Below are 27,899 nucleotides of genomic sequence, written 5' to 3'. Positions count from 1 at the left end.
CAGGGGCGCTTGAAATTGAAACATTTGCATTCGTGTCCGTTGTTGGATTGGGACGGGAGGCCGGGAAACAAGACACACCGCAGCTTATCGTCAGCTCGACAACCCACCCACACGCCAATAGCGGAAGGTGCAGTGAGTGGTCCTTGTGTCCGTTTGTCGAAAGTAGCCCGGCCATATTAACAAAAAAAAAGAAAAACAAACCTCCTCACAAGCGGCGAGTAACGGTGGAAAAAAAAGGAATTCCTCTTGCTAAAGTGACCAAAGTTTTCCCTTTAAACGTCGGAGAAGTACCCACTGGAAACGGGTGCGGGTGGTCGCAAAGATAAAAATGCACTTTTTGACAACAAACTTTCCCCGGCGCCATTGCTTGGGGTGTGGGTGGAGAAAACTGTGTCAAAAGAGGTTTGGGTGGTTGGGTGGCTTCAGAAATGGGACAAACTTTAGCCGAAATGCCAAAGAAGTCATTAAAGCCTGTCTCGCTTCGGCCGCAGCGGTTGAGAGGTTTGTGGGTGGAGGAAAATGTATATGACCCCCACCCACCACACACACACACACACACCCTTGGCAACCTCCCAAGTGGACCTGGCTGGGTGCAATATTCGAAATCGTTATGTTCGCGTGCTTTGGCGCGCGCGCGCGTGAGTTCCCGCTCTATCCTGCAGTGGTTGGGTATTTTTTTTGTTCGCCATTTTTCGTTGGGGACATTTTTATGTTGCATTGACACCCCTGCACGATATCCACCCTTGAGTCCAGGACGGTGAAGTTTGCGCACACGGTCGAAAGCGCCCGCGAAACGCGCGACATAAAAGCGAAGTAAAGTTTACAGAGATATAATACGGACGGTGGTGGGGATTTTCCATCGTTTTCCCGCCAGCGAATTCCGGTAGCACCATTCCGGTCGTTATCGGTCGAAGGCGGTGGTCTATTTTTAGCACCAGCCTTCTTCTTCCGATGCTTCACATTCTCCGATAGCGCTGTTTGCTTTGCTTCCTTCCTTGGTATCGCAGCACCTCGAAACAACGAAAAAAAAAATAGGATGGCTATATAAAATTTGCCTAACATTTCCTACGACGACGGTGGCAACAACAAAATGAACAGATTCTCGCTTTTACGATGTGCGGAAGTGCAGTCCAAGTGAAAGTTCACCATTCGACTCTTCCCTCCCATTTTGGGGCACCTCCTCGCGATTTACATTAAACATAGCTCTTCGATTTTTAAAGTCCTTTCCAATGGCTTGATTTTTTTTTGGGGACTAGAGCACTTTCGATGAGCGAATGCAAGCGATTGAATGTTTTCGTAAGCACCATGGAGATTGGCTCACGTTTTACTGTCCTTTCTTGTCCTTTTGTGAAGAGTCGCTGGCAGCATTAAACCAGAGACTGTAAATGTTTTTGTTGATAAATGCTACATTACAACGTGCAGATCATAATCATCGATGCTTTTGACAGCAGTGAGAAATGACTGAGCAGTAGGCTTTGAAAAATATATTCATGAATATCTACGCATAATATCTATGCTGATTTATATACATTATACCATACTTTTTATATAAAATAGACACCTCTTACAATTTAAACAAAACTATCGGTACGAATTTTCGGCTCTAGGCTCATTAAACCACAACTGCTAGTTGAAGTTGAAGTCATGGCCATAAAACTAACGGTATTATGCCTCCATCAATGCCTTCCGAATTGCACACGGTACATTATTATACCCATTTTTCCTAATTTTACGAGTTGCGCGACGTTTGGTGCTATCTACTCGCGTAAAAGTATAGGTTTGCCTTCTTCCGGGAATGTTTATTCTACGCACCGTTCCATAATTACACAAGCACGGAAAAGCAGTTACAGCAGTAAAGGAAAAAAATACTCCACTAATTAATATCTGCAGATCAACCGCGATAGTATAATGCGGGAATTATTCCCTCGCTTCCGGATAGATGAAGCATGTCGAGTTTGATCGTCCCCGAGCACGGCGCTAAATTCCCACCGCGACCGCTATGGGTAACGTTCAATTGGCACGCAAATTTCGCATTACTTTCGGTCATATTTTAAGATGAATTACGCCTCCCATTTTTCCTCGACAAACTCCTGCCCCCCCTTTTGGGCCACCTGCTCGACCTTGCTCTCGATTCCCGGGTGCCGGATGTGTGGGGACCGCATTGAATGATTAGCTGCCATTTTCGATTGCCAACGACGTAATTCACTGCCGGTGGAATGGTTTTACCTGCTTCCGGTGAAACGGTAGCGAACGAGCGGACCGGTTGAGATGTATTCAATTTGACAGTTGGTCATCGTTAAGGTTTTTTCTCCCTACCCGGGACTCTTACGGCCAACGCGGGAGAGAGTAAATTAATGTTCATCGGTTTTCCCTTCGATCTCGTTATCCCTCGCTAGCTCGCGTGTGTTGTCAGAGACGAGCCGTGTTTTGTGGCCGTAGGGCGGGCCCCGGAATGGGAAGGAAATGATTAGCAATCAATTCAGCCTCGCGTACTCGTTTCGCCCGCAGCACACCGAAAGGTCGGGAAAAATTTCGCCAACCCAACTGATCGTCAAGCCACAGTGGGAAGCTCTGCGGCCACGCACACACACACACACCTGAGCGTCACGGAACCGGACACATAATTTGCGTACATAACTCAGACCGGGTGGCCGCCTCTGGGGAGGGCAGAAAGGTTCTCCCGGAATGGCACCGGTGGCCATTAATCAAACGACGAATTGTGCAAACTAATGCTAGGTTAGGGTCGATCCCGTCTCACTACCAACCAGGAATCGGCTATAACAGGGTGGCCAGTTTTCACGGCCCCCAGGATTATCGGCCTACCTGGCAACGGTGTAATGTCCGGCCAGGTTTCCCGGCCACTGGAATTATGCAAATCTTCGCCACGGAAATTAAAGCCCCCGTTAAAGTTTCTTCTTTTACGGGGGGAAAGGCCGTATTATAATTGGAAGCGGCAGGATACGAGCGACATGATTTATGCTGGATTACGCGGGGTTGTGTGTGGCGGGAACCGAGGAGTGGTGAGAACAATGGCCAGTAAATAGTACTTTTGTGAAATTAACACACCAAGAAGATGATTAATTGCCACCTTTGTAGGACGTGCCGGGTCAATGAAGGGACTGTGCCATAATACATCTTGCAGGATCAACGAGATGTGGAACGCTTTTCGTACGATTTTGTAGTAATTTAGCGGTTCGTTTTAAGGACTACGGCTTCTAGCACAAGCGAGAACCGAGAGTGGCGCAAAAGTGTGGTTTCCAATTGAATTGTCCTCATCTTTGCTACGTACCTTTGCTACGTTGGTGAAGGTGCTCGAAAAGTATGCCACTTCGAGCGCCTTAAAAGCCTTGTCGTCGTAGATGTAACCGTGTTCGCTTGGTTGCAGATTACCCTCAAATGCTACCACGACTAGACGATGTGATGATGACGATCAACAAAACCCACACCGATCGCAGGAGAAATTGAAGCAGAACCAACCAACCACCCGTCCTACTTTGGAAAGCTTTTAAGTTTTCACTCGCCCCATGTGTCCCTTATCGTGCCCGCGTGGCCAACCCTCCGGCCAATCGGTTTGCTGACGCAGAACATACTTTTCCATATTACAGCCACCCAAACCACCCACCCGTGGACGGCAGGCCTCGTCCTGGTCCGTGGTTCGGTGTCGTTGATTTTCATAATCCTTCCATAACTTGTGCTTTGCAGCACGCTAATTAGCATTTTGCCGTTTCGCAAACCCGTCATGTAATCAATTATGTTTACAAAGAGCCATCCCCCCACCCACTCCCCAATGCCTGGTTCCTCCACTACCTCCACCCACTCCTGTTGCCGTTCGATTGGCGGAAGGGGTGGTTTTGTTGCAAAATTCCGCTTCAAAAAAAAAAGCGAATCCTCCCACACGAACCGAGAAGGAGCGTATGCGTTTGATTCCATGAGAGAGAGGGAGGGAGGATTTTCATTTCGCATCCGTTCGCTTTCAGGCGGGTTGACTTTTAACCGGTTCCCATTCGCTTGACCTAGGGGCATTCCGTTTTCCAGGCGCTGCTGGAACGGTGGGAAAGGATGGAAAGGAAACCTGCAAGGGGTGGAATCCATTCGCTAAAACTTTTACCCCGTGCGTTCCCATTTTAGCCTCATTTGTCCCTCATTCGGATGCGATGTGGCCCGCGTGGGAAGGGCATAAAAAAAAGGGTGTAAAAAGGACCCGCAACAAAGAAGGGAAAGTAGGAGTGGCTCACCCACTCGATGGAAAGTGGTAACGGCAGAAAATCCTGAAATCATTTTTAATCTTTGCTAATAAATTCACTACTTTATTACTGGGCGGGGATGGCTGTTGGTCCATTTTTGCGCTCGATTAGCCGCGACCGGAGGAAAATCGGACGTAAGTAGCTGTGGTCAAAGACCAGGGGCAGCTTTTCCACACGGCTCATGCCACCATTTCCACGGCCCCCGAAGCCGGTGAATGAGCAGTAGTAACCCGACCCCGATGGTCAGTTTGGTGGCATATTTTTCCACCGTAGGGTTTCCTCGCATGACCGGGAACGAAAATGTGTCCTCCCGGGGAAAAAAAACCCGTCCCTTTTAGCTTCCGGTGCGCGCTTCCTTATCACTGGCGATGTTTATCCGCAGGCATTCGAAAACGGGAAACGAATACCGGACATGCTCGAGAGTAGGCTCATGCTTTTGCCGAAGTCCTGCAGAGGTCCTGCGCTCGATTACATTACCGTCTGAGGGCTTTTTGTTTGTGAGCTAAAAACTACTGCCCGACGGCATTCGTGATCCTGATCCATAGGTTTAGCTGGGAAATCATAATTCTTTCGGTAAAATTATCCCTAAAGGTACGTTACCTCACGGCGTGTTACGTCGCAGGATTACTAATTTACATTAAATGAAGCCTTCCATCGTTCGTCCATTGCTCGCTTGTGCTGTGCTGTAAATTTATTTTTCCTACCGTCGTTTGGCTCTTTTCAATTAATGTCCCGCAGCGAGGATGAATGGCAATGATGATGATGATGGTTTCAGCAGTAAACCTTTTACCTTCGCAATGGGTACGGCTCACGATTGGTTATGTCTATTGAAACGCATGAAACGATCAACGCAGGTTGAATAAAACTCATCTCTCATCGGGCTTTTGTGTTGGATTTTACATTCAATTTTGGGCCGATGCTCAACGCGAATTTATTCAGCGTAAATTATGTTTGGGTTACAAATGCCATACAAATCTGTGAGATTGCGATTTCATTAGGTGGTTGCATACAGTCAGGAGTTTATTTCAGAAAAAATAATATAACTCATAATCATCAACTTGCATTTCCTCATTTTTATTCCCTTTATTTTAAACACACAAAAGGCTTAGTAATACAGATCCGTTTCTTCCTGAATATTTACAAACACGCTCGTGGAGACAAATTCGATTCGTTCTTCTCGAATATATCTCGCCAGCAGGAAAAATCATTTGGTTCATTAGACGATTGATCCTTCTGCCATATGCAATTACATTCAATCACACAACGGCCTTTCAATCCTCAAAAATGAATTGGATGACGCCTAGAAGAGTAATCACACGGTAATGATGGAAAATGGGTTCCGAACCCTTTCCATTTATCCTCCCGCTATTGGGGGTCAGTTAAGTTTCTGGTTCATGTGGATATCCACTACCTTTTGCTTCCCACCCGAGGCACATTTAAATCCATCACGTTACGGACCATCATCAGCGCCAGCGAGGATTGCGATTAATCTTTTGACATTGCATTCCGAGAGCAGTCCTTTACCCTACTATCCCTTCTATTGAGCTCAATAATCGATCGATCGCTTCTCATAACGTGTTACTTTCCACAAAATCTGCTTCCACTTGGCGTCGGATATTCTCATCCTCCAGTGGATTGACGAATGATGAAAAATGTTCTGATACAAAGCTCCACCATCCTGAAAACACCCGCCACGCCTACTGATGTTGTATAATTTCTCATTTTCGCCTTCCAGTAAACTAAAACGGTGCGCTTGCTTCGATCATGCGTTCGATTGAGTAGGGTGAAGCCCAAGGCCGCGTGCAAGGCTTGGCGTAATGAACAATTTAAAAAAAACCCTTTCATTCCCCACTCCACAGAGAAGAACGGGTAGAAATTGATGCAAACAACAAAAAATCTACCCGATGAAAAATGGTTTCCCATCAGGGCGAAAGCAATGGGCAAAGAAAGTGTCGAAAGAAATTGAAAAGATCGCAAATCCGGATGGAAATATAACAACGGACCGAACGACAAGGAGGTTGGGTTTCTCTCGCGAGGCTTCCGGGACTTGGGAAACAGCGGAACAGAACGAAAACAACCGGAAAGCACACACAGAAGCGCCATGCTTGCTGTTAGAATCGAAGTGAGCAAATGGCCAACGGTTCGCTGGCCCAAGAGGGAAACCATCTCCAGCCGTGACCGATTGGGTTGTATTATTTTTTTTCTTCGTCTTTACATCACCTGCCTTGCTTGTTCATGCTCGTGCTGTTTTGTTTCTCGTTTGCCGTTACGAAAGGAAGCAGAAAACGCCCACCGAAGGGCCGTGAAGTGTGCGAGAGAGTTTTCCTCGAGTCACGGGACCGATTCAATTCCATCGCCTGCTGGGAAACGGGTAATAAATGAATTACATCTTCGTGATTGTTGCACTTGCCCCCAATGCTCCCAAGACGGAAGTGGTCTTTTTTTTATATTTTAGACAGGCTGAGGGCTTCCTCTCTCTCTCTCTGTCTCTCTCTCGAAGGACGTGGACACTAGGCAGGGCCAGTAGGAATGACCATCGAATATAAAACAATCTCGCCAGCCAAGTGGTCCCCGGAACGACCGGAACGTGGCACGTGTTCTGCTGTGGAACCCATGTGCGATCATATTTCTTCCAAAAGAGCGCGGTTCCCTGCAAGATGCAACCGTTTTTACCGTCTATTTGGAGTGTTTCCATGCACCAGCAGCTCCTTTGGGGGGCTCGCCTTCTTAAACCCGGAAAAACGGACGCCCCGGTGGGAAAACACCAAAGGATCAAAGCGTGGCGTTGCAGTTTTCTTCACCAGCGTGTTTGGGAACGGAAAGTGACAAAACGCCGTCACTCGGAACGGAACATGTGTTTTCATCATTGTTTGCCATTTGTGCTTTCGAAGCTTTGAATGGAACAAAAACGTACCCCCCGTGCAACCGTGCAATAAATTACGCTCACTCGCTCTCTCTGTTTCGTTTGGAAGGTGAAGGATTTCCGGTGCCTTCTCGCGCGGGATTGTTTGTTTTATCTCACGGGGTGGAATTAATTTCACAGCCACTCTGAGACAAATTGCACTTATCCGACGAGTGATGTATTTGGCCTCATTTTTAATGGGGGATTTGGAGCGAGTCCTTTTTTCTACCACCATGTTTGTTCTATTGCTTGTCGCCACAAAAGAGTGAGTTTTTGTGTTGTATTGTTTACCACGGAAAAAGCAAAAATAAACTTGTATACAGGAATGGCGGCTTTATGCTAGTAATTACCGATAATCCTAATTACATTCCTTCTACGAGACGTAGGTTTTCGAGGATAATTCGCAGCTGTGCTGCAAGGAAACCGTAAGTAGTATGTTCTCCCATTAAGTATATGACTTAATGTGAACCGAAATTAAAAATCTGGTGTACAATATTATGAGAACAGTTATAAGAATTGTTGTCAGATGTGACGTTTGGATATACACGCGAATGTAAAACTTCAATTATTTGCTTCCACCAAACACAGGTGTAAAACATTATTCAGTAATATTGTGTACTGTTGCAATTGTAAAAGCAATACCGCGAACACTTTAGTTGCAGTTCAACATTTTCCAACATAGCTGTACTGTCTCCTTTAAGCGTACAGGCCAGGCCACCCATCATTTACTCCCCAAACAGCACATCCTGCACGATGCACAAACTTCACGGCTTGTAAATGCTAAAGTGCATCCGTCGTTTGCTTTGTCGCTTCTGCACGCGAAACCAAGCATCAAGGACATGTTGACGGCACTCCCCCTCGCAACTCCACTCTCTTGCACCTTTTCCACTCAACCGATCCGGAGCATGGACCGCGAAGCGTGACAGCGAAACGGAATCCACGAAACTTTTCCATCGTAAATCCCGAGCGCGCACACACGTTCCGAGACGGCTCCGGTTTACCAGAGCCGGAAATAATGGAAAATATGTCTCCCTGTCTCCCTGTCAACGTTCGTGGCCATCCCCGGTGGCCATTCGTGCTACTCTTGCGTGCTATCCTATCCTTCGGTCGGGCGAACTCCCCCCCCAAACAGCGTCAAGACTGATGAGCAGCGCTTTGTTTTTATTGGATAAAATATGCATGAGCTCACCGCATCTCAGGGGAGAGAAGGAAAAGATGTAGCCAATGTAGGAACTCCCTCCCTCTCTCTTTCTCTCTGCCACCCAGCGTCATGGATGGAAAAGTCCGAAATTATTTTATTGCTTTAACAATCATCATCGGTGTTAACCACTCGGAAAACAGTTGTTTTCCCGTAAAACTTCATTTTCGATTACGGCGCAAACGCGCACTCATTCGCATCGGTACGTGTGTGTGGGTGTGTGTCTGAGGGTGGCGAGGGAGTTTTCTTTGCGGTTTCCCAACCTGGAATGAGCAGGATAAGCGCTACCTTTTCACAGCTGATGCGCCCTTGATACATCCCCGATGACGATGCCGACGGTGATGATGATGATGATGATGGGGTGGAACAAAACACGCCACCACCGGCGTATTCAAAGATGGAAACTAATCGAATTTTCCCGCAACACAGTGAAATGGTTTAGCGATAACGACTTCCTTCGGGGTTTTCGGTTTGCTTTATAACCTTCCTCTCGCTGGCAGAATGGCGAGAAACAATATTCAATTAGCATCGTGATCCATTCATCATGCGCTTCAGGGAAGCCCAGAACCGGTAATGCAAATAAATGAATACAGAACGCGCTCGCCTTTTCGGTGTGAAATATTCTTCAGGAACCAGCGCACGGGTAAAATACCTCTCCTTTCTGGGTAAGCACGATATGGAACGAAAGAGCTGGAAATTCTTCGTCGTGGCTCACTTGGATCCGTAGCACCTTGGCGACCTCGTTTTTGGACTCGTCCTGTAACAGTTCCCTTACCGCAGCAACGACGCTCATCACACAAAGTAACACCGTTTTTCGAGCCATTATTCCACCGCGTGCTGACGTGCGGTCGGAACAGGCAGCATCCCACAATGGTTTTGAACACACGCTCAGCGGCTTTTGTGCCTTTTTGGGGTCATGTTTGCCTTGCATGTTGCAATTTTCTGTTGCCCTGGAAACCGGGTAAATTGGGAAAGCTTCATGTCTGACGCAGGTGCATTCGCTTACACGCGTGACACGTGCAACAGGAGTAGCAGGGTTTCTCGCGCGGGACTTTCTGAGGCAGGGGTGGTCGCCAATGTCAACATGTCACATGCCGCGATGCCACCGTGAACGGAATTTTCTGGAGCATTGTGCTTTTCACCCTCGCTGGCTGGAGGATGGCAAAAATGGGTCACACTTCCAAGGAGTCACGCTTTGAAACTCGGAACCTGAACAGGGCGTAAGTGGATGTGACACTTTTCTTTTTTCTCCTAGGAATTCGTTCCTTTGGGAACGCTCCCATCTTGGTGACGCTCCATCGATCGTTATTAGCTTCCCAATGCGGCTGCCTTCAATTGAATGGCCACGTGGCCACGGTAGCATAAATAAATTCATCACACACATTCGCTTACCGTGCTCGAAAACGACCTCGCGCTCGCACTATCAACAAGTACGCTTCCGTCCTCCTTCGTGGTCCTGTTGGAGCCCTGGGCTATGTTCCTTCGTTTTTTTTTTGCCCCACCAAACCTGACCCCAACGTCACCAGATTTGTTTGCCCACTTTCGCGGTGCGTGCTGCATTTAGTCACGGGTCCTTGGGCGCAAACCAAAGCCACGCTCCGCTCGGGTGGACAATAAAATTTGATGGTAGATAAAATTCGATTCGCCTCCACCCACGCACGCGGAAAATCTGCGAAAAATCAAACGCCGGTCCAACCGACAACAGCCGCCCTTTTGGCCCCTCGAGTGTGCTCTCGTTCGTGAGCACCCACCCACCGGCAATCAATAGGCCGAATAATAGGCCGATTTCGTCTGTCTCTTCCACCTCGTGGAACCACGCGTCGTCTGTCCCTTCGGCACAACAAAAGGGGACAATAGAACGACGCCGTCTTTTCGCACGAACAAGGAAACTCGAGCCATGGCCTGCTCTGACGTCTTCAGCACGCGGTGTGTGTTTCGATTTTTTTTTCTTATTTCTCGTTCACCTTAAAGGTTCCTCGTCTCCCCGTAATATCGCTTCCCACGCATGGAGGCGCCTGGTGGCTCCTTTGGACGAGCGTACTGTGAGGGTGCTCTGGGGATGGAAATGGATTCTCAGGCCCCTCGTTAGGCTGATTGTGTGGTCGTTTCAAGGCGCGCATCCCTAGAAACCGGGGAAGGCAGCAAGGAACCTGAGCGGGCGCCAGATCGAGCACCTGAATCTTCCCAAACCACCACCACCCAACTGCTAAGAGGGCGAGGCGAATTAAGGAACACAACTCCCCTACGAAACCAAGACGCTTAGGCTGGCGACCGTTGGCGAGAGAATCGGTCCGTATTTCGGGCTCTTATCCTTTGGCCCGCCTTTGAGACCGTGCCAGGTGAACGTGTGCGTGCGCACGCACCGTTTGGTGGGTTTTGCGAGAACGCAAACAGACACCAAGTGAATTAAATTTATCAAATTGTAGCTCGTTCTGTTTGATTCCATCATGCCGCGCGATGTTGCAGACCCGAAACAACCGGAAACCTGGTTGCCTGTGCTCGTATTCGTGTCGTAGCCGGGGTAAAGAGGCTCGATTGTGGGGTTCCAAAAAAAAGGGATGAAATCCGGTACAGGTTGCCATGGTTACCGGGTGGCTTCTGCGATGGGTATGGGTTGATGATTCCTGCGTTCGTCGCATCCGCGTTGCCCGTGGCGATTCGAGTCATTTCCAACGATGAATCGGTTTTTCCGTGCCGCCGTGTCGTTTGTATTTTTCATCTCTCATCCTCTCTTTTGCTCGTCACCGTTTTATTTTGTTTTGTTTTGTTTGCTTATGCCACTTGTTGGAGTTTTGATGAATGAGAAAACTTTTGCCCTTGCTCGGCTTAATTAGGCTGATATTGCGTTGCGTTGCTGGGCCGTGGGTACAATGTCTACTAACGATTGTTAAAAAGTAGCAATTTTTTTTTGTTGAGAGATGTTTTTCGATATTTTTAATTACTTTTTGTGGATTACACACCTTCAACTGGATGTGTTGTCACCTGTTCTAACCTACATTATCCTGTCAATCAAATTCCGGAACAAAAATGATACAGCTTACAGTAAGAATAATTACCACCAAACGATAATAAGTATTTGATTGAATGAATAGTAAGCATTTGATGAATGCGCCTCCAATAATTTTCTGTTAGATATTCTACTAAACAATCCTAGTTACACTCCCATATGCTGAAAGAGCATTGAACAAATGTTTATATGTTACACATTTTCCTACCTGTTTTTTTTGCTGCAAAAAACCCTTGTGCTTTCTTCCAACTGCAGCATGGTTTCAATTTACAATTTATTGCCATCCTTTCCTCCTGCCTTCATTTTCCTAGCCTAGCCGGTATGATCCGTTTGTTAAATTTCATGGGAATTTCCGTGTTTTCAGTTTACCACTGCCGTTATTAACTGCCACCGTGTTTACTTAACGAAAATTGGATCCACTCCCATTCCGGTCGAACGTCGCATCTCACCCATGGGGTGGCCAAAGGCCCATGCGAAACCTAGGCCCCCGTAACTCAAGAACGGTAGCCCTTCCGAACCATACGCGAGGTGCGCTAGTTCGTTTGTTTCGCGGCGGCGCAACAACAATCATCTCTCTCTTTCTCTCTCCTTTGTCTTGCGTCATTGCCGTTCATCCATCATCTTGTCATCTTTCCCGGATGTTGGATCTTTCCCCGGCTGATGAAGAAAGGCACGGGCACAGAAATGGTGGTCGTGAAAAGCCCTCCGAAGGCACCATGATGGGCTTCTCACGCAACAGAACGTGCCGGATGGTGGAATTATCCTTCATCGTTTCTCGCATTCCCCCGTCCTCGCGAGAAAGTAAGCCTCTACCGGAAGAGGCCATTCCCGAGACGGAAACGTTATGGATCTCTCCCCTTCTCGCTAGGGTTGTTTTTTTCTTTCCTGGGGCAAAACATTTATCAAAATAGATTTTACTCCAAAAACGTGAACCACACGCGGTGTGCGGCTGGTTCGCTGGCAGAAATCGTACCGTTCGCACGGAATGTGCCCTCGCTTAATGATATGCCAACAGGAAAAACCCGAACCGAAGCCATTTGCAGCCTCACCGAATAGACGGTGGAATGGCGCACATTTGTACGTTTGTTTTCCCTTCACTCATAACCGAGCGTGGTGGGGCCATTTCGCTAACGAAATGGAAAATAAGCACCCGCACAAGTGGCCTGCAGGGATGGGAGTGGGGTAGAGAGACAGAGGGGATGGTTTCCCACGGGAGACTCACCCGGTGGTGCCGAATCGTGTGCAAGGAATTCCATCAGAGCGCGAGGCGTTGCGAGGCTTAGGGGCGTGCCGTGATTGTTGAAAAATGGTTCCTTCTGTTGTGCGTTGCTTCGAGCGAAATCGATTTACGAACAGCCATAACTGCCCCCGGATTGATCGCGTTCCATTTTCGGGGAAAAGCATGCTTATGAATCAATCAAATTTTTATCCTTTTCGTTCTGCCCTATTTCTTCGTTCGTGACGTACTCCACAGTAACACATTTATTTCGCTCAAACCTAGATGGCAGGGTAAAAAATTTAAGTTTTTTTTAAGAAGTAAAAAATATCCATAAGTTAACCTAATTTGATTATTCATAATAATACCAAACCTTGACGGCGATAGAAGCATAAAAATGCACTCTTTCAGGATTTGCAGGAGCTTGATCGCATTTAAAACGTTCGATCCCAATTAAAAAGTTGCTACATCTTTCACATCACCAGTCTACAATTGAGTTTACGGTCATCTCCTTAAGCTTAGCACTAGCCCTAGCACATCTGCAAATGGCACCGTTTTCCCACCCAGTACAAATTTCAGAATTTCCGCACAACGATTTTTTTTCTCACGTCCATCGTTCTCTTCCTTCCCGTTTAAACAGACGATCATTAAATTATCGGTTGATTGAATTAGGCCTTGGTTTTGGGACGCAGTTTTTTTTGTACCATCCCACTTTCGATGCTGTGATTTTCTTCACTTGATTTTTTTCTTCTTTTTGCTTCTGCTGTCGCTACTTCTACCATCATTACAACGCTCCCGCATCATGTACGTCCCGCGTCGCGTACTAATGGTTTCTATCCGGCCAAAAATCGATCGATTTTCCCATTCGATAAACCGGAAACGCCAGCACCTAAGCCGCGTCGGGGCCGGATATCGCGAGGGAGAGGGAAAACTCCCTGTTTCGTTGCTTTCTGGTTCTTTACCGCACTTTGGGTAACTTTGGCTTCGTGTGGGAAAAGGGGGAAAATTCTGGCCGCTTCGCTGCGAGGCTGTAAGTGAACCCCGAATAATTACATTTCGTTTCGACCGGAGGCTATTGGATTGCCTGGTGGTTCAGGGATTCGCACCGAACCGACGCTACCTGTTGACCGCAAAATTCAAAGTACCGGAAAATTGACGTATGGCGATGTGGTGGAGAAACCGCTTGCGGTTACGCAGAAACCTTGTCCAAATATTGACCCAGAAGGATATTCAAGCTTGTAGCATTTTTCCCGTTTCCATTAGGTTTGTTTAAGTTGAAGCTTATTTCTTCTTTCTTTAAGTTTTCCTGCACATTTTTCATACTTTGCTATTGTTTTCCTTGAGATACATCTACCATTTTTCAGCATTTTCTGTACATTTTTTTCAGAGCTTCTGTGACAATTAGGAGCTGTCAATTAACTTTCCGTTTCAGTATCGCCCTCTATCGGTAAATGAAGAAAATCCTTTAACAATTGGGAATGGAAATTCGGAATATTTTCCACTCATTAATTTCTAAATTCCACTCATCGTGCGCCCGTTTTAAAGAATAATCCCTCCAAAGACATCGGACACGTTTTTCGTTTTAGAAAAATTAAATCGTTTCCATTCCGGCGCCATTTTTTTAATTACTTTTCTAGTCGTGTCTCTCAATCCCGGTTTAGCCCCATTCGGCAAATTTCGCTAGCCTTATTTTTCCACACCAAGCGTGTTTATTAAATCATTCCCTTCTTTCGCGCTCACATGCTGTTGAACCGTTTTTCGGTCCGCCTGCAGCAATCCTCTTTAATGACCATTGTTTCCACGTTTTCGGCGGAAAATCTCCATTTGCGTAGTCGATGGCTTAAAGTCTGTTCCCGGAAAGCCCGTCAACGAACAGAAGGCCAAGCTCTGGTCTACGGGTTCCCAAAATGTCCCGACCATGATCATTAGTTTGCATTCTTCTACATCTCATTTCTTTCCTCCTGAACCCCGTAAAGCCAGCCCACGCGCCTTCTCGGCAACCATTTGATTATTTCGGTGCAAATCAAGTTCTTTCTCGAGGTTTCGCCTAGCTAGCGTACGTGTGGGTGTATGTGAGCAAGCTGATGAAGCCCTTATCCGCGCGCCCGATGCATTCTTCAAGTCGTGTTTGATGCGATTGTTATAGCGTGGTGGTGATGTTGGAAAGACCCAAAATATCCTCTCGAGCGAACGTTCACACCAATTCCGGCTAAAGGAAAGTTGATCACGAACCGAAATTTTAATTAGCACTAATTGCCGTCATCAACAACACCCTACCGTCGAGAGCAGACGACGGTCTGTCGCTCAAATCCAAGCGGCATCAGGCGACGGCTCATTACGAGGCTAACCCAAGCCACGTAGTTTGTAATTGACAAATCTGTTGGATTTTTTCGAAGAAATCGTGGCACAGCAAACGATTCTCTTAGTTAATTATGCTGCTAAATATGTGGCAAATTGCAATATGCTTTTCAATCTCGGAGAATAAAAGCACGAGGGAGCTGTTGAGTGCTGTTCGAATCTCCACGACCAGCGTTTAGCCGACACGAGCAAATGTATCACAACAGCGCCACCTATACGTCGACGGAAGAACTGTAAGCTTAGAAACCCGAGACACACACCAAATGTCCTGAGACTAGAATCCACCAATGAAATGACTTTCTACGTATATGTTTCATAAATTAACTAAGGTTATTTACTATATCACGCTGTATGATATAGGCGCCTAATAACGAAACCACCACAATTTGCATTTATATACCAAATAAACATACGACATTAACATGATGTGTTGTTCTTTGTTTCAGCTCTCCGAACTGGAGCAGCGCGTCATTGAAGCAGAAGAACGCGCCGAAGAAGCCGAAGATAAGGTAAGAACTCCCGTCCCTAAATCCATATTCGATCCCTTCCCTTTTTCGTACGAGTTAACTTTGATCAAACGTTCATTGCATTAGCAACGATGCTTGTGCGTAAATAAAGAAAACGAAAAGTGGCTTTAAGGCATGTTCCTTTATGAGAGTCCGTCGATATTTGGTGCCCTTTGCGAACCGATATCAAACGCACGGGGGGAATGCGTTCCATCATTTGTCGTGATTAAAAGTAAACACAATCCAAAATAAACATACCCAAAAGCGGCTAGGGGGAAGTGTCCTCGAAGAGTGCGCTGCTGCTGGTTTTTTCTACAGCAACCTCAAAAGAATTTCGAATATAATGCACAAGGGTGAATGCTATAAATTTGTTGTAGAAAACTCTACAATATTCACAAACACTAATAATTTGTCATATTAATAATCCAGAAACCAACCGTAGAAAATCAGCTACGTAAGGATGCTTGAATTCTACTCAGTGCCGTTTAGAAGTTTCGATTATTTTTTGATTTACACGTTCTTCACTTGCTAAGCTGCATGATTTTGGTCACTGCTTTCCTTCTTCCTAAAGCTCCTCGGGAGGTTCGCCAAAGCTTTCGTGGATGGAAAATTTAACCTCGAAAAAGCTTACTGTGAGCGCCATCGTCCCTCTCAGTAGTAGTTGAACGTTTTTGCTCGATTTCCTGTCAAGCAAGCGTCATTTTCTTGCTGTCAGTTGCAGTTCAGCGCCTACTGCTCCATCCTACTTCGTCGACCACCCAATGTCAGAATGTGGGGTGGTATGCCTATTTTCCGCATGCGCAAATGTGCGCAAGGCTACGGATACAAGGATACTACAAACACCACTTCGGCTACGCTATGAACACTCACACTCTCGCAAACAGATTCGAAAATCAAAAGGCCTATTTTCCACGCTACCCCCACCAGCACACATTTACACAGGCAACCTAAGGAAACAACCCTCAAAGAGTTGGGATCCTGAAGTGAAAGGCCTATATTGCTGCCGGGCCTATGGCTCTTTCAAAGGCGAGCCTCCTTTCCCACAAACACGTGCCCAACGGACACGGCCATTGCCCGTGTGGTGAACGTATTGGGAAGGTCCTTTCTCGTCAGCACCCTTCCGTTTTCCCGTGTTGACATGTTGACGCTTTTTTATCCTTTCCCTCGTACTTGAACATCCGCTTGTGTGTTTGTGTGTTGGGATGGTGACTCTCACACACTTCTATCCGCCATTCAAACGCGTTTCCACACACGCACGCACACACACACAGGAGCCGCGCGTCACGCGAATTCTCGACGGCCGATTCAACGTTTTGGATCGTCTTTCGCTTTTTTGACGGACACGTTTTTTTCGGGGTACGCAATTTTTTTCTATTTTGTTTGTCCCGACGCGTTGTTTTCCGTGCCCGCGTTGTTTGGCCGTGTGTGGTGTCCCGCGCGAGTGCGTAGCTCGGTTTTGTGGTGCGAAAGTTGCTGGGTGGAAATCATTTTCCGACCCTTCGGTGGAGGGAAAAACAATCGAGCGGAGACGCACGCACGGTTGCGTCCTTCCACCAAGTGCAGCATCCTTACGGTGTGACCACGGTGTAGAGAAAAGTGGCCTGTGAATTGCCATGCTGTGCAACGGGTGTACCGATCATGTGAATTTCACGGGAAAGGATTATCGAATCCTGCCTACAGTGGCATGAATCGTGTGTCACAACCCGTCTGTACGACAGACGCGTGTCGGAATCCTTTGCTTTCTTCCGTGCTTTCGTGTGTGCGTATTCGTGTGTGTGATCGATTGCGCAAACACGGCTACGACTGCTACTATTTTCAAGCGTTACAAATTTCCACCGCCGAGTCCAGCGTAGAGCCGTCCTTTCACACTGAAATCGATGAAAAGGCCGAAACTCGCTAGCACTGGGTAGCGCGCTAATGCACCAGCATTCCCTAGTACGCCCGGAAAAATCGTGCTCCATCCGTACGGGGCTGGTTCGCCGCCACCTCGGAAGCACGGGCCGGATGAGTAATGGAGGTGTTCCGGCCGTAAAGCATGATCCATGTTCGATGTTTTCATCCCCGCCATGGTCTGGCGTGGGAAAGTGAGAAAAGCGTACCAACGAACGCGTGTACGCTGGAGCGAGAAAGCACGAGGAAGAGAGAGAGTGAGTGAGCAAGCACATCCGTGTGCTTGCGCTTCTCGCGATTCCCAGCGTTTGTGGGAAAATGGTGACTGAAAATGGTACGCGGAGCAAACGTCAAACTGTGTGTAGTTAGGAAAATGTTTTAAGAATGTTCCTACCTTGCGCTATCCGAGGTGGCTGGCAGTACGAGAGAAAGAGAGCGCCAACTCCCCACTGTTGAGAGTGAACGAGAGAGAAAAAACCCAACAAGTGCAAGTGAGAGGGAACATGCGCTTGGAAAAGCGCCTACTGTTTATTCTGTGCAGGGAGCTTTTTATATGTGACTTTTTTTTTCGCTGTTTAGTTATGCTATTGACAGTTCAAAAGTTCAAAAAGGACTCCGAATCATGCATTGTGCGAAATGAAGACTTCATTGTAGATTAGTTTACTTCTCATTCAGCCAATTTAAAAGCTATGTTTTAATTTTAGAAGTGTTAAAGTGTGTACCGTCCCCAGTGGAAGTGTGTACAACGAAAGGCGTGACAGGATCGCACGGAATCAACAACCAACACCAACATAGTAAAATGTCGCAGGATCTATGAGATAAGGTAAACACGCCGGAGAGAGCAAACACTCTAAAATTTGAATCGCCAAAGCAAAAAAAAGAAGAAAAAATCACAGAAGCTAGCTTTTTCGGGAGCACGCTCTTATCTCGATAAGAGCCACCATCTGTGGGACTTTGCCAGGGCAATCGTTCCTTTCACGCTCACTGGCCCCTCCGGAAGAATACTCCCAATCGACGACAACGACGATGTACTCACGCAGATATTAACACGTAGCCTTGACCTACATCGTAATTACACTATGGCAGTGTGAGGTTCTCCCAGCTAGGCAGCAGGCTGAAAGGAAAAGAAAATCGAACCCAACCAACGACAGGAAGCCTCATGCTCAAGCACGCAGGAATCAAATGGCATTGATTTTGTGCTTACATAATTGGTGGGGAGAAGAATGAAAAGCCCAAACTTATCGAGTCCTACGCTTTGACGACGGTCCTTGCGATATCCTTCGACAGCGAACGAGGAAAGTGCATTAAAGCCAAACCCTTCACGATGCGGTTCCTTTATGAGTGTTTGCCGTTGCCGATTTCACTCATCGAACCCGTCGCAGAAATGTTCTCTGCACACGAAAGCGCCGTCTGTTGGTTTTCGATCATTCGATCCGATTCCAGCCAGGCCGCGATGTTGAAGTCTGTGTGCCGAAGGACTTCACCACAGAACCGGCTTCCGTCGAAGGAATCCGGACGATGTCTTCGCTCTGTCCGCACCCGTTCGTTAGTGGAGGCACTTCCGTGGCTTTGCTATCCACGCCGGCGGAGTTTATTGCCACCGGCAATGCCTGCAGGAATGCCGTTTTGGGCGAAATGGTCGACAGCCAGGCAGGCACGTTTATTGAACTCCACGCTCCACACGAACCCGCGAACGAACGAGTTAGAAGACGGAGCATTTCTTTCGTCGAAAATTCAATTTTCCATCCAAAAACAAAATGATACGGCGCTTTGGAAAGGAAAAACTTTTCCCACCAGATCCTCGTTCAACGCTGCCACCAAAGAAGCTACACACCGTTTGCGTCCTTTTTTTTTGCTCAATGGAAGTGGCGGTTTCAAACAAATCGACGAAAGTTCAGATGTCACTGACAAAATAATGAACGTTCTGTGCGCCGGTTGTCTCCCGAAACCTGGAGAGAAACAGCGGACGACACGCTAGGAAAGGAAAAGTTCACTCGAAACGAGTTCTTTGCAAACAAATTTAGCATATTATCAATATCTCACATTTAAAGACGGCAAATAAAAGCCAAAACATCCCATCTGCGGCAGGAACTGGACTGGGTTCGTTGACCGTTGAATCGATGAAGAATCGTAAGCGGGTTTTTTGTGTGCTACTAAACGTTATTAAACACAGCCATGCAGGTGGTTCTGGTGGGGTTGTAGCAGAATGCTTACACATAAACAACTCGAATGGCATTTCTGCTTTCCCTTTCCAGGGGCTTTTTTCCCCAGCGAGTTTGTTTTTTTTCAGGTTGCAGGTTGTCAATTACCGCTTTCACTGATTAAAGAGAGACATCATTTGTCTAAAATAGCGCCCTCTATCACTTTAAATCATTTCGCACTGCCTCTCGAGTACGACGGAAAGGCGGCTTTCCAATTCCAAGCCCCAGCCTTTTACATCAGACACCTCTACTCTGCCGGAGGCCCAGCATCGACCTGGGCATGACGAGACACCCGACGACCAACAGAGAACCGAGAATAGGCGCTCAACATCTCTCTCGTATTTCCCCCTCAGTCAGTTGGCGACGCAAATGTTGGCCGACAGCCAGGCTGGCCATTTTGGCGACGTGAACGACCGGATAGACCGTTTCGTCGTCCTGCGACGAACCGATTCCTCCCCCGCTGGGTTAGAACCGACACCGAGACGACTACGTCGCTCGCTCGGGGCTACACAAATGGGCATATCTACAATGTTTCCTACTCTCGTAGCCGGGTTCAGCCACGACAGCTGGATTTTGTATGCATCATCTTCGTCATCGTCATTCCATGGCCATGGCGATTTCCATGGCAACTACTTTCATTCGAAGCGTGGTACAGAGAACCGTGTCCTTCGTGCAGTAATATATCCAGTTAAACGTTGAGCGTAAATTAATCATTTTAATGAAATAAAAAAAATGAAATGACCACAGGAAGAGGCTTGAAACCGAAGGGCCAAACAACATGGGCCAAATGTTCGTGTTTGTTAAATCATGACTCATGATCATGGTTTGCAGTTGGCCATGATTTTTCCCCGAACCAAACCAGATCCCGTTCGCCCCGTGACGTCAAGTGGAGTGTTGGAGTGTTTCGTCTCCCTTACACAGCAGCATTCGTCTTCTGTCGACTCAGCATCCGCGCTGTGTGCGCCCAGCCCCATGAGTAACAGAAATCGTGGAAAACAAACCCGATTTTTCCACCCAAGAGTGAGTGGAAAATTTCGAACGCAACTTGTGAAAAACGCCTCCGACAGCTGCCATTCACGGGCAAATCGAGGGTGGGTGGTTGTTTTTAATTAAACATTTTCCATCAAAATCAATCCCGAGAACCCATCGATGATTAAAACCGTCCGTCCGCTCGTTGTTGCTTTAGTCGAGCCGATAATCATAACCGCACCGTCACTCACGCGTGCGACTGCTGGCAAGGGCGCGGAAATAAATTAATTTTCTCGCCACTTTGGCATCAATTTTCGGTCCCCGACGACGCCCGTTTACTGTGCACGCATTGCACAGGGAATTGCGAAATTTTGCCCACACCCCATGATTGCAACGCCAGCCATGAATCGTCGGTAAAACCCACCCATTTTCATTGCCCGGAGTAAAAACCAGAGCGCACCCACCCCAGAGGATAGGGTGGCGAAAGAAGACACTACACCTTGGCCCCGGGACGTGACGTATTTCGGGTGCCACCCCAGACTGCCGGCACTTGTCGGAATGGTAAGCACTGGATCAAATTATTTGCTCCTAACCGTTGACGACGGAAGGAAAACAAAAAAAAACTGAGGAAAATCTAACCGCGTTCTCGCGTGTGATGTGTACTTGAGGGAGACGGAACTGGCCCCGCTGGGAAAACCTCGCCCCAAACACACACACACACACACACGTGGGAGTGGGCTGGGTAGGAGTGAAAATAAGTCCACCACATCGCGGTCTTGAGCGACTGCGGTTTTTGTTTCTTTTCTCAATGATTTTATTTATAAATCTCCCAGACGCAATCGAAGGTCCCCGGAGTTCGGGCCAAGGAAACGCGGGGAGGTTTGTTTTCGGATGGTGGCGTGGCGTGATTTGAAGTGGATTTGCCTCCGTCGCAACCGCGAGCCAACCACGTCTGGAAATTCGTCACATCTCACACACGTAATCCTGTTTCACTCGCCCGGTGTTTCGTGCCCATTTTAAGATGCCACACCTCGATGGGTGAGAGTGTTATTGTTTTTATTATTTAGAGTAACTATTCGTTCTGTTTGTGTGCTCGTGTTTTCGTTGGCTCGGTGCAACCGACGCAGTGCTTCCCATGATTAACTGCCAGCGTGACGGTCGGTACCCGCAGGCTACTAGATATCGCAGGCGAAAAGTCAACAGCGCTTGGGTGATGATATTTTACGCCACGTCAAACTGGTGAAGGTTGTATTGTTTCAGCCTGCTTCGATTGAGCACGATTTCGTGAGTAAGTCGCGTTTTTTTTTCCTTCCGCTGGTGGAAAAAGAAAAACACCCGAAATCCACCCAACCCAGACGACGACGGGTGGGTGTCATTAAAGTGTCACACATTCTAGCATGAAAATGATGATGAAACGGGTTTTCACGAGGCGTGTGGATTGTTGTTTTTTTCCCGTGCTCCTCGAAGCTCCCACCGTGGGAGGGACAAATTGGATCCACAACCGAAATTGCTACCGAAACATGATACATTTCGTGTTTAAGTGCTCGGCGGTCGGTTTGATGAACTCATTTCTGATGATACCGTGTCGCATGTCGCTAACAAGCATGTGGCCCTTTGCCTTCGATTGGCCACGGGCCATACGTTAACGACGCTACTTACGTTGGTAACAAATCGACGACATTTAAATTTTTTGTTTGCACACAATTCAATGAGTACCGGGACGCGAGAGGAGGCTACATAGGAGGCCATTTGTAAAGCTATTCCTTCAGAGGATCGGCCACGATCACGTCGCATGTTGAGGTGGAAATGAGCTACATCATGCATTTACAATTTGGTGTACAATTTAGCGCATTCCGAAAGCCTCTCAATTTGAATTTAAAGTTTTTCAGCTTGTCGCTTGCCCCAGTACGAAATCATCTCGCTTTCCTGTGAATGTGTGCAATTTCCTTTTTTTTTGCTATTTGTTCTGCGAATAAACTTGGATAAAAAGCAATCTTCTCGGGCACCCCCGCAAAACCACGCAGCATTCGCAGCTTGACGGCACTCCGGAGCAAAACAGCAATCAGCGCGCTGTCACAAAATGTCACAAATTTGTCCACCACGGCGTCCTCTACGACGTCGCCGTTCGGATGGACGGTGGCAATCCGCAGGTCACACGGCACCCGCAGGCGTAATCGACAATCGCTGGCCGGTATAAAATCCGTCGTTCCATTTCCGCACGATTTACTTTAATTGAATCGTTCTTTACCGTGTGCCATTATCGAGGCGTCCGGTGGACCTCTCTCGGTGGACTTATCTGGCATCTTCTAAAAATAGGAACGCCATCTCGGCTGGCGGGAGTAACCGGCGAAAGTGGCTACCGGTGGAATGGTTTCGTTCCCCCCAGTCTCTGTTTGTGATTTTTTTTGTTTTGTTCTTCCTACACCTCCATCGGACGCAATCGTTTGAGTCGCAAGCTCGGACAAACCCGCTGTACTGACGACCGAAAAAAAAACGAAACGGTCTCTCGTACTAGTACTTCCACGCTCGGCGTGAAGAAACCGTGAAGTGGGTTTCCTGTAGCTGGGACGAAATATTTCTTGTATCCTATTTATACGAGATAAAATCCAACTTTTCCGGACCGGCCAGGCCGGTGTGGCAATGCATCTTCATCGCAGAAAAGCACCGTCTCGTCCTTTTGCGCGCCAAAGTGCAGTAATCCACCTTTAAGTTATCGTCCGTCGCTTTGGCCATCCACCGGACGGGGACTTTTGTCGTTGCTTGTTATTTTTTTTTTACACTTCTTTTGGGGTTTCTTCTTCGTCTGTTTCCTATTCCCACTGCAGTCCCAATGCAGTCGTGGCAAGTGAACCCGGACCTCGCCATGCGCGACGTCTATTTTTCCTCCATTTTGATCCCATCCCCATTAAAATGACGACGAACGGCAGCCAACCTTCGGCGTGGTCCCTTTCCGAGCTCGGGCACCAACCCACGGACATAAAGTAATATCCTTAGTTGCTTTGGTGTACTGCGTTTTATTTTATATCCTGGCAGCTCTCCCGAAGGATCGCCCTTTTTCGGAACGGAAAGAGCTATGGTTTTGACACGTAAAAAACTTCACCCCATCCAACCAAGCGGAGGTATTGTTTCGTGAGGTGGATGAGGTGGATGGGACTCGGTAATAGTCGAGCAGTCGAGGATGGACAGCTAAACCATGATAATATTCATCTGCTGCGGGTAAGTTATAGTTACTTGGGAAGGGCGCCTCCATCGCGCACGTCGGTGTTCCGTTGCAATGTCAAATAAAAAAAAAACAGGTTCCAACAAAATCCGTCAAGTCCACTACGTACAAATGCGCGCTATGCATTAAATATGACTCAGAGGTGGGTACTCCGCGTTCCTTTACCATAAGATCCTCGTTAATCGGCAAACAACACACCCGGAACTGATTGGGGTTTCGACTTTTCGTCCTCAAATGGGCGAAGAATAAAACAGAACCTGGACGGAAACATAACCCGACACTCTGCGAAGGATTCGGTAATAATACTAACCGACAAGAATCCCAAAGGACGACGTTTGGCACCCTTGAGAGGATCGTCTGATAAACCTGACGAGCTCTCGTTTTGTTCGTTGCAGTTTATAGTAGCGGTTTTGGGGGTTTCGAGTTCAGTGTCGTTTCTTTTTTCGGAACAAAAACTTAACGCCAACTAGATAAACCGGTAGATTGCTTTTATCTTTGCGCTTTTGAAACACAGCCGTTCCGGTATTGCTATCAGTTCCACTGAGCATTATCTCACATTAAGCGGACGCTACTGAACCCCCGGAAAAGGATATACCATTTTGTTCTTACCCATGGATTTTTCGCACGTTGCAAGCAGCAGCAGCAGCAGGTTTCCTTGTTTTGTGCTGCCATTTTTTCATCACTGCGTTGTGTTTCAATTGCGCTGGCTCAATAATGACCTTCTCCCCGTTCCCTGTGACTATCCTAGGCACCTTAAAATGGTGGCACAAGCCCATTGGTGCCGCACATTACCCGGGTGCCTTGGGATTTCTACCGGCGCGTAATTAGTGACACATAAATTATCCCCGCTCGACAACGGGCCCGGTGCGAGGATAATTTGTGCAAATAAAACCCTCCGGACGCGCGAGGTCCTCCGGCCTCTGGGACACCGGGAAAAGAATGTTTTTCCTTCGCGCCTAGCCGCATTTCGCCGAAAAACCGAATGTTTCGTTGGGAGAAATGTGCGGAATACCGTGCATCATAAAGTGTTAAATTTGCACCATTACCATTAGTGGTGTTTTCGGAGTGTACTATTGCCCGGGTACCGTACCGGTGAAGTGGCGCATGTACCGTTGCTGTTGTTGCTCCCTAGCACATCCGGTACGGTAATGAGAAAATGTGAGCTGGACCTCCGGAACATGCAACCATTTCACACGAGCCAGGAGCTTTTGCATTTTTCCAAGCCACGCTTTCCATCCCGCATGATTGAACCGAACCCGAGGACTGCAGTTGAATGTTTATGCAAAACGAACCACCCATGCGGTTGGTGCATATTTGGGGTCGATTGTTCGCTTATCGGTGTAACGCTTTGGCTGGGAAGTGGTTGGAAAAAACTGAGCGACATACTTCCGGTTCGAGCATCCTTACCCACACAGGAAACGGTGGCGTAACCTTCCGCGGACTAAATATCTGTTACAATCAAAACCGAAACTTCGTCCTTCGGCTGGAGGATCCTCGGTGTGGTAGCATGTCGTTTTTGCACATTTCTTAGCATAAAGAGGGTCGATGTGGTTTTTGACCCAACAAACGCGGCACGCAATTTGAAATTTTAATTAAAGTGAGCAAAATGCAAATCAACATTCAACGCACTGCGGATGTTTGAGGTTGGTGTCAAGGAATTTGACAGAATTTCTATTTTAACAAAAATTAAAGAACTCAGAAGACACTCTTTTAAAAATTAAAAGTTGCAGCATTAGGGCTTCTTCTATGTTTCCACCGAATACTGAAAAATATCTACGATTTTCAGCAGAATTAATAATCCCCTTACGAGTAACTTCCCGTATGGAAACAAATAAGAGCCTTCGATTTCCTACGCACAACTTCTCATCCTTTGTTTGGTCTAACTATCATCCACAATGCCAGTCTTTCGAAACAGGTTCTTCGAGAAAACTCTTACACAAAGAAGCTCCGCCTGCGGGAAATGATGCCGAGCTCCCAGGAATTCATCATTAAATGCTAGCTCAAACTATGATCCTGCTGCGAGTGCTATCTCATACGAACGCGTTCGTTCAATTCGCCTCTAATAAAGTGCCATTGTCTAGCTGCGGACTTCAATTTATTGCCCCGGAATACTCGGTAACATAACCGAACGCGTGGCTGCCATCTCCGTTGAAGTCATTCGTCAGCTTGCATCGGTCGTACTAATCCTGCATCGTGTGCATCCGGGTGCTTTCCCTGCGAAATCGGTCGTCCTTTAGTGACATTAAATCCTTCCTTACATGCACCGAAATGGATGTCCGCTTGTGCATGTGGCAATTCCATCCTTACCCTGGGGCCTGTCGTTTTCTCGCTTTGGGAACGATTTGATTATGACAAACTGCGCTCTAGCTGGTCCATATTCCCCAGCGTAACCGGCACGTAGGGACTTTGGCAGCTTGCTGTGTTTTTTTTTTGCATATTGCAGATGATGCAGCTCTCTGCATGAAGCAAGTCGATATTGCAGCTCGCAAGAGCAGTTTCGGTACGACATAAAAACGGGGCTTCTCGGTGCAGTCGAAACTGCACCGAAGGGATTTAATATTGCACGCCTTTCTGGAGAAGCGAAGACGTGATTCAAACAGCTGACGAAATGACACCACATTCCTTTGACGACTGCCAAGCGGAAGCCATGGTGGGTTAGGAAGCCTGGGATGCGCTGGGCGACTACAGCGACTGTTAATTAAATCGTTCGACTGATGAAGAGTGTACTAAGTTTCCTTTTTTTTCTGCTTCATTCCGTTTCGTTTCAGGTGAGAACATTCGCAGGAACACACTCCATATCGTTGTGGAGCACGGTGAGAATGAAAATCCATTGCATAAGCAAAAACTGAGCATGAGAGAAAAGTCCATTAATGCGTTCTATAAAGATAGCTGGTAGTTGTATTGTTGCAATCGCAGCAATTAATGCTCATCGGAGTGACAATTAACCACCAGTAATGGGGGACCATTATCGGAAGGCATTTTACCATCATCATGAAAGCATCTGGAACATCCCATCGGTTACAAAGGACAGCTCGTTTGGGAGCGGTTTTTGTTACACATCTGGTAGCATAACTGTGTTGGTTAATACGACGATGCCATGGGATGAATGCCATGCCGATGTATTCATTGTTTTATAACAAAACTAATACCTGAAGCATTCTGCTTTCCTAGCTGCATAAATTACAACATTTTTCCTTCAACCCGGGGCGGAATTTGAATGGCATAAAATGCGATTTCAAGTAAACCAATAAATCTCGCCTGGGCGGCCCCTTGCGCGAGAGTGATGCAGGCAGTTATCGTAATCCGTCTGGATTAGCCCCGCTGCCAGCTCGCTTTACGAGGCCTAATCCGCGTTGAGTCAAGTAATAATACAAGACAACTCGCACGCTGAACGGGCCCCTTCTCAAGATCATTGCTCGCGATCCCCAAGAAAAGGGCTCCCCATTAATAATACGCTCTTTCACAATGGGCGCCTCTGTTTGGGCGAGTTTCTCGAACCGTGCGTGCGTACATGGTCTTTTTCCCTTTTTTCTGGTCTCGGTCTTTCTCCACCAGGCTCGACATATTGATGGTCGTCTATATTTAATAATGTTTTCTCGAGTTATTTCCAAATCTCTTGAGAAATTTAATTCGGTTGCGTTTGGGTGCGAAAAGTAAGGCCGAAAAAAAAAGCAAAAAAAAAACACAGAAGGAGAACGATTTTCACGATGATCCTTTCTCTCTTTCTTTCGTCGTCTATGGAGCGGTAAGAGAGAAAGAGAAAGAGCAAGCTTATGCTTGCGAGAGAGCAAGTGGAAAAAGTGCTCACGCAGTTTTTGCCTCACCAAATGCTTGAGAGAGAAGCGGAAAGAGAGAACGAGAGAGCGAGAGAGAGAGCAATGGGTTCTGCCGGTGGATGGAATAAAGAACGCAGCCAGGACCATTTTCCACGTGACACTCGTTCGAATCGGATCGTTTTTCGTTGGGTTTGCTCTCGCGCGTATCCGTGATTCCGTCGGGGGTTTTTTTTTTCTTATATATCCGGATCGACAAAAATAAAGGGAAAAATGTCCAGAAATCTGTGTGCTTCCGCTCGGGGACGAGTTGGGAAAACGTGAAACTCAACCCCAACGGCTTACCGGAAGTTCGTCGTGAACCGGTGTAAATGGTGCGTTTGGTTGTGCTGGGAAGAGAACCGACCGCGGTGGA

General features: G+C 47.3%; 1 protein-coding gene across 1 annotated transcript in view; it reads left to right on the top strand.

The window, feature by feature from the left end:
• LOC128721708 (uncharacterized protein CG43867) overlaps positions 1–27,899 on the top strand; it is a 108,900-nt gene that overhangs the window by 63,206 nt on the left and 17,795 nt on the right. The window contains exon 3 of the mRNA XM_053815488.1: positions 15,372–15,434. Coding sequence (XP_053671463.1) covers positions 15,372–15,434 — 63 coding nt within the window. The remainder of the gene's footprint in view (positions 1–15,371; positions 15,435–27,899) is intronic.

Source organism: Anopheles nili, chromosome 2 (genome assembly GCF_943737925.1).
Source record: "Anopheles nili chromosome 2, idAnoNiliSN_F5_01, whole genome shotgun sequence".
Lineage (NCBI taxonomy): Eukaryota > Metazoa > Arthropoda > Insecta > Diptera > Culicidae > Anopheles > Anopheles nili.
This window is presented reverse-complemented; position numbering and strand designations above follow the sequence as displayed.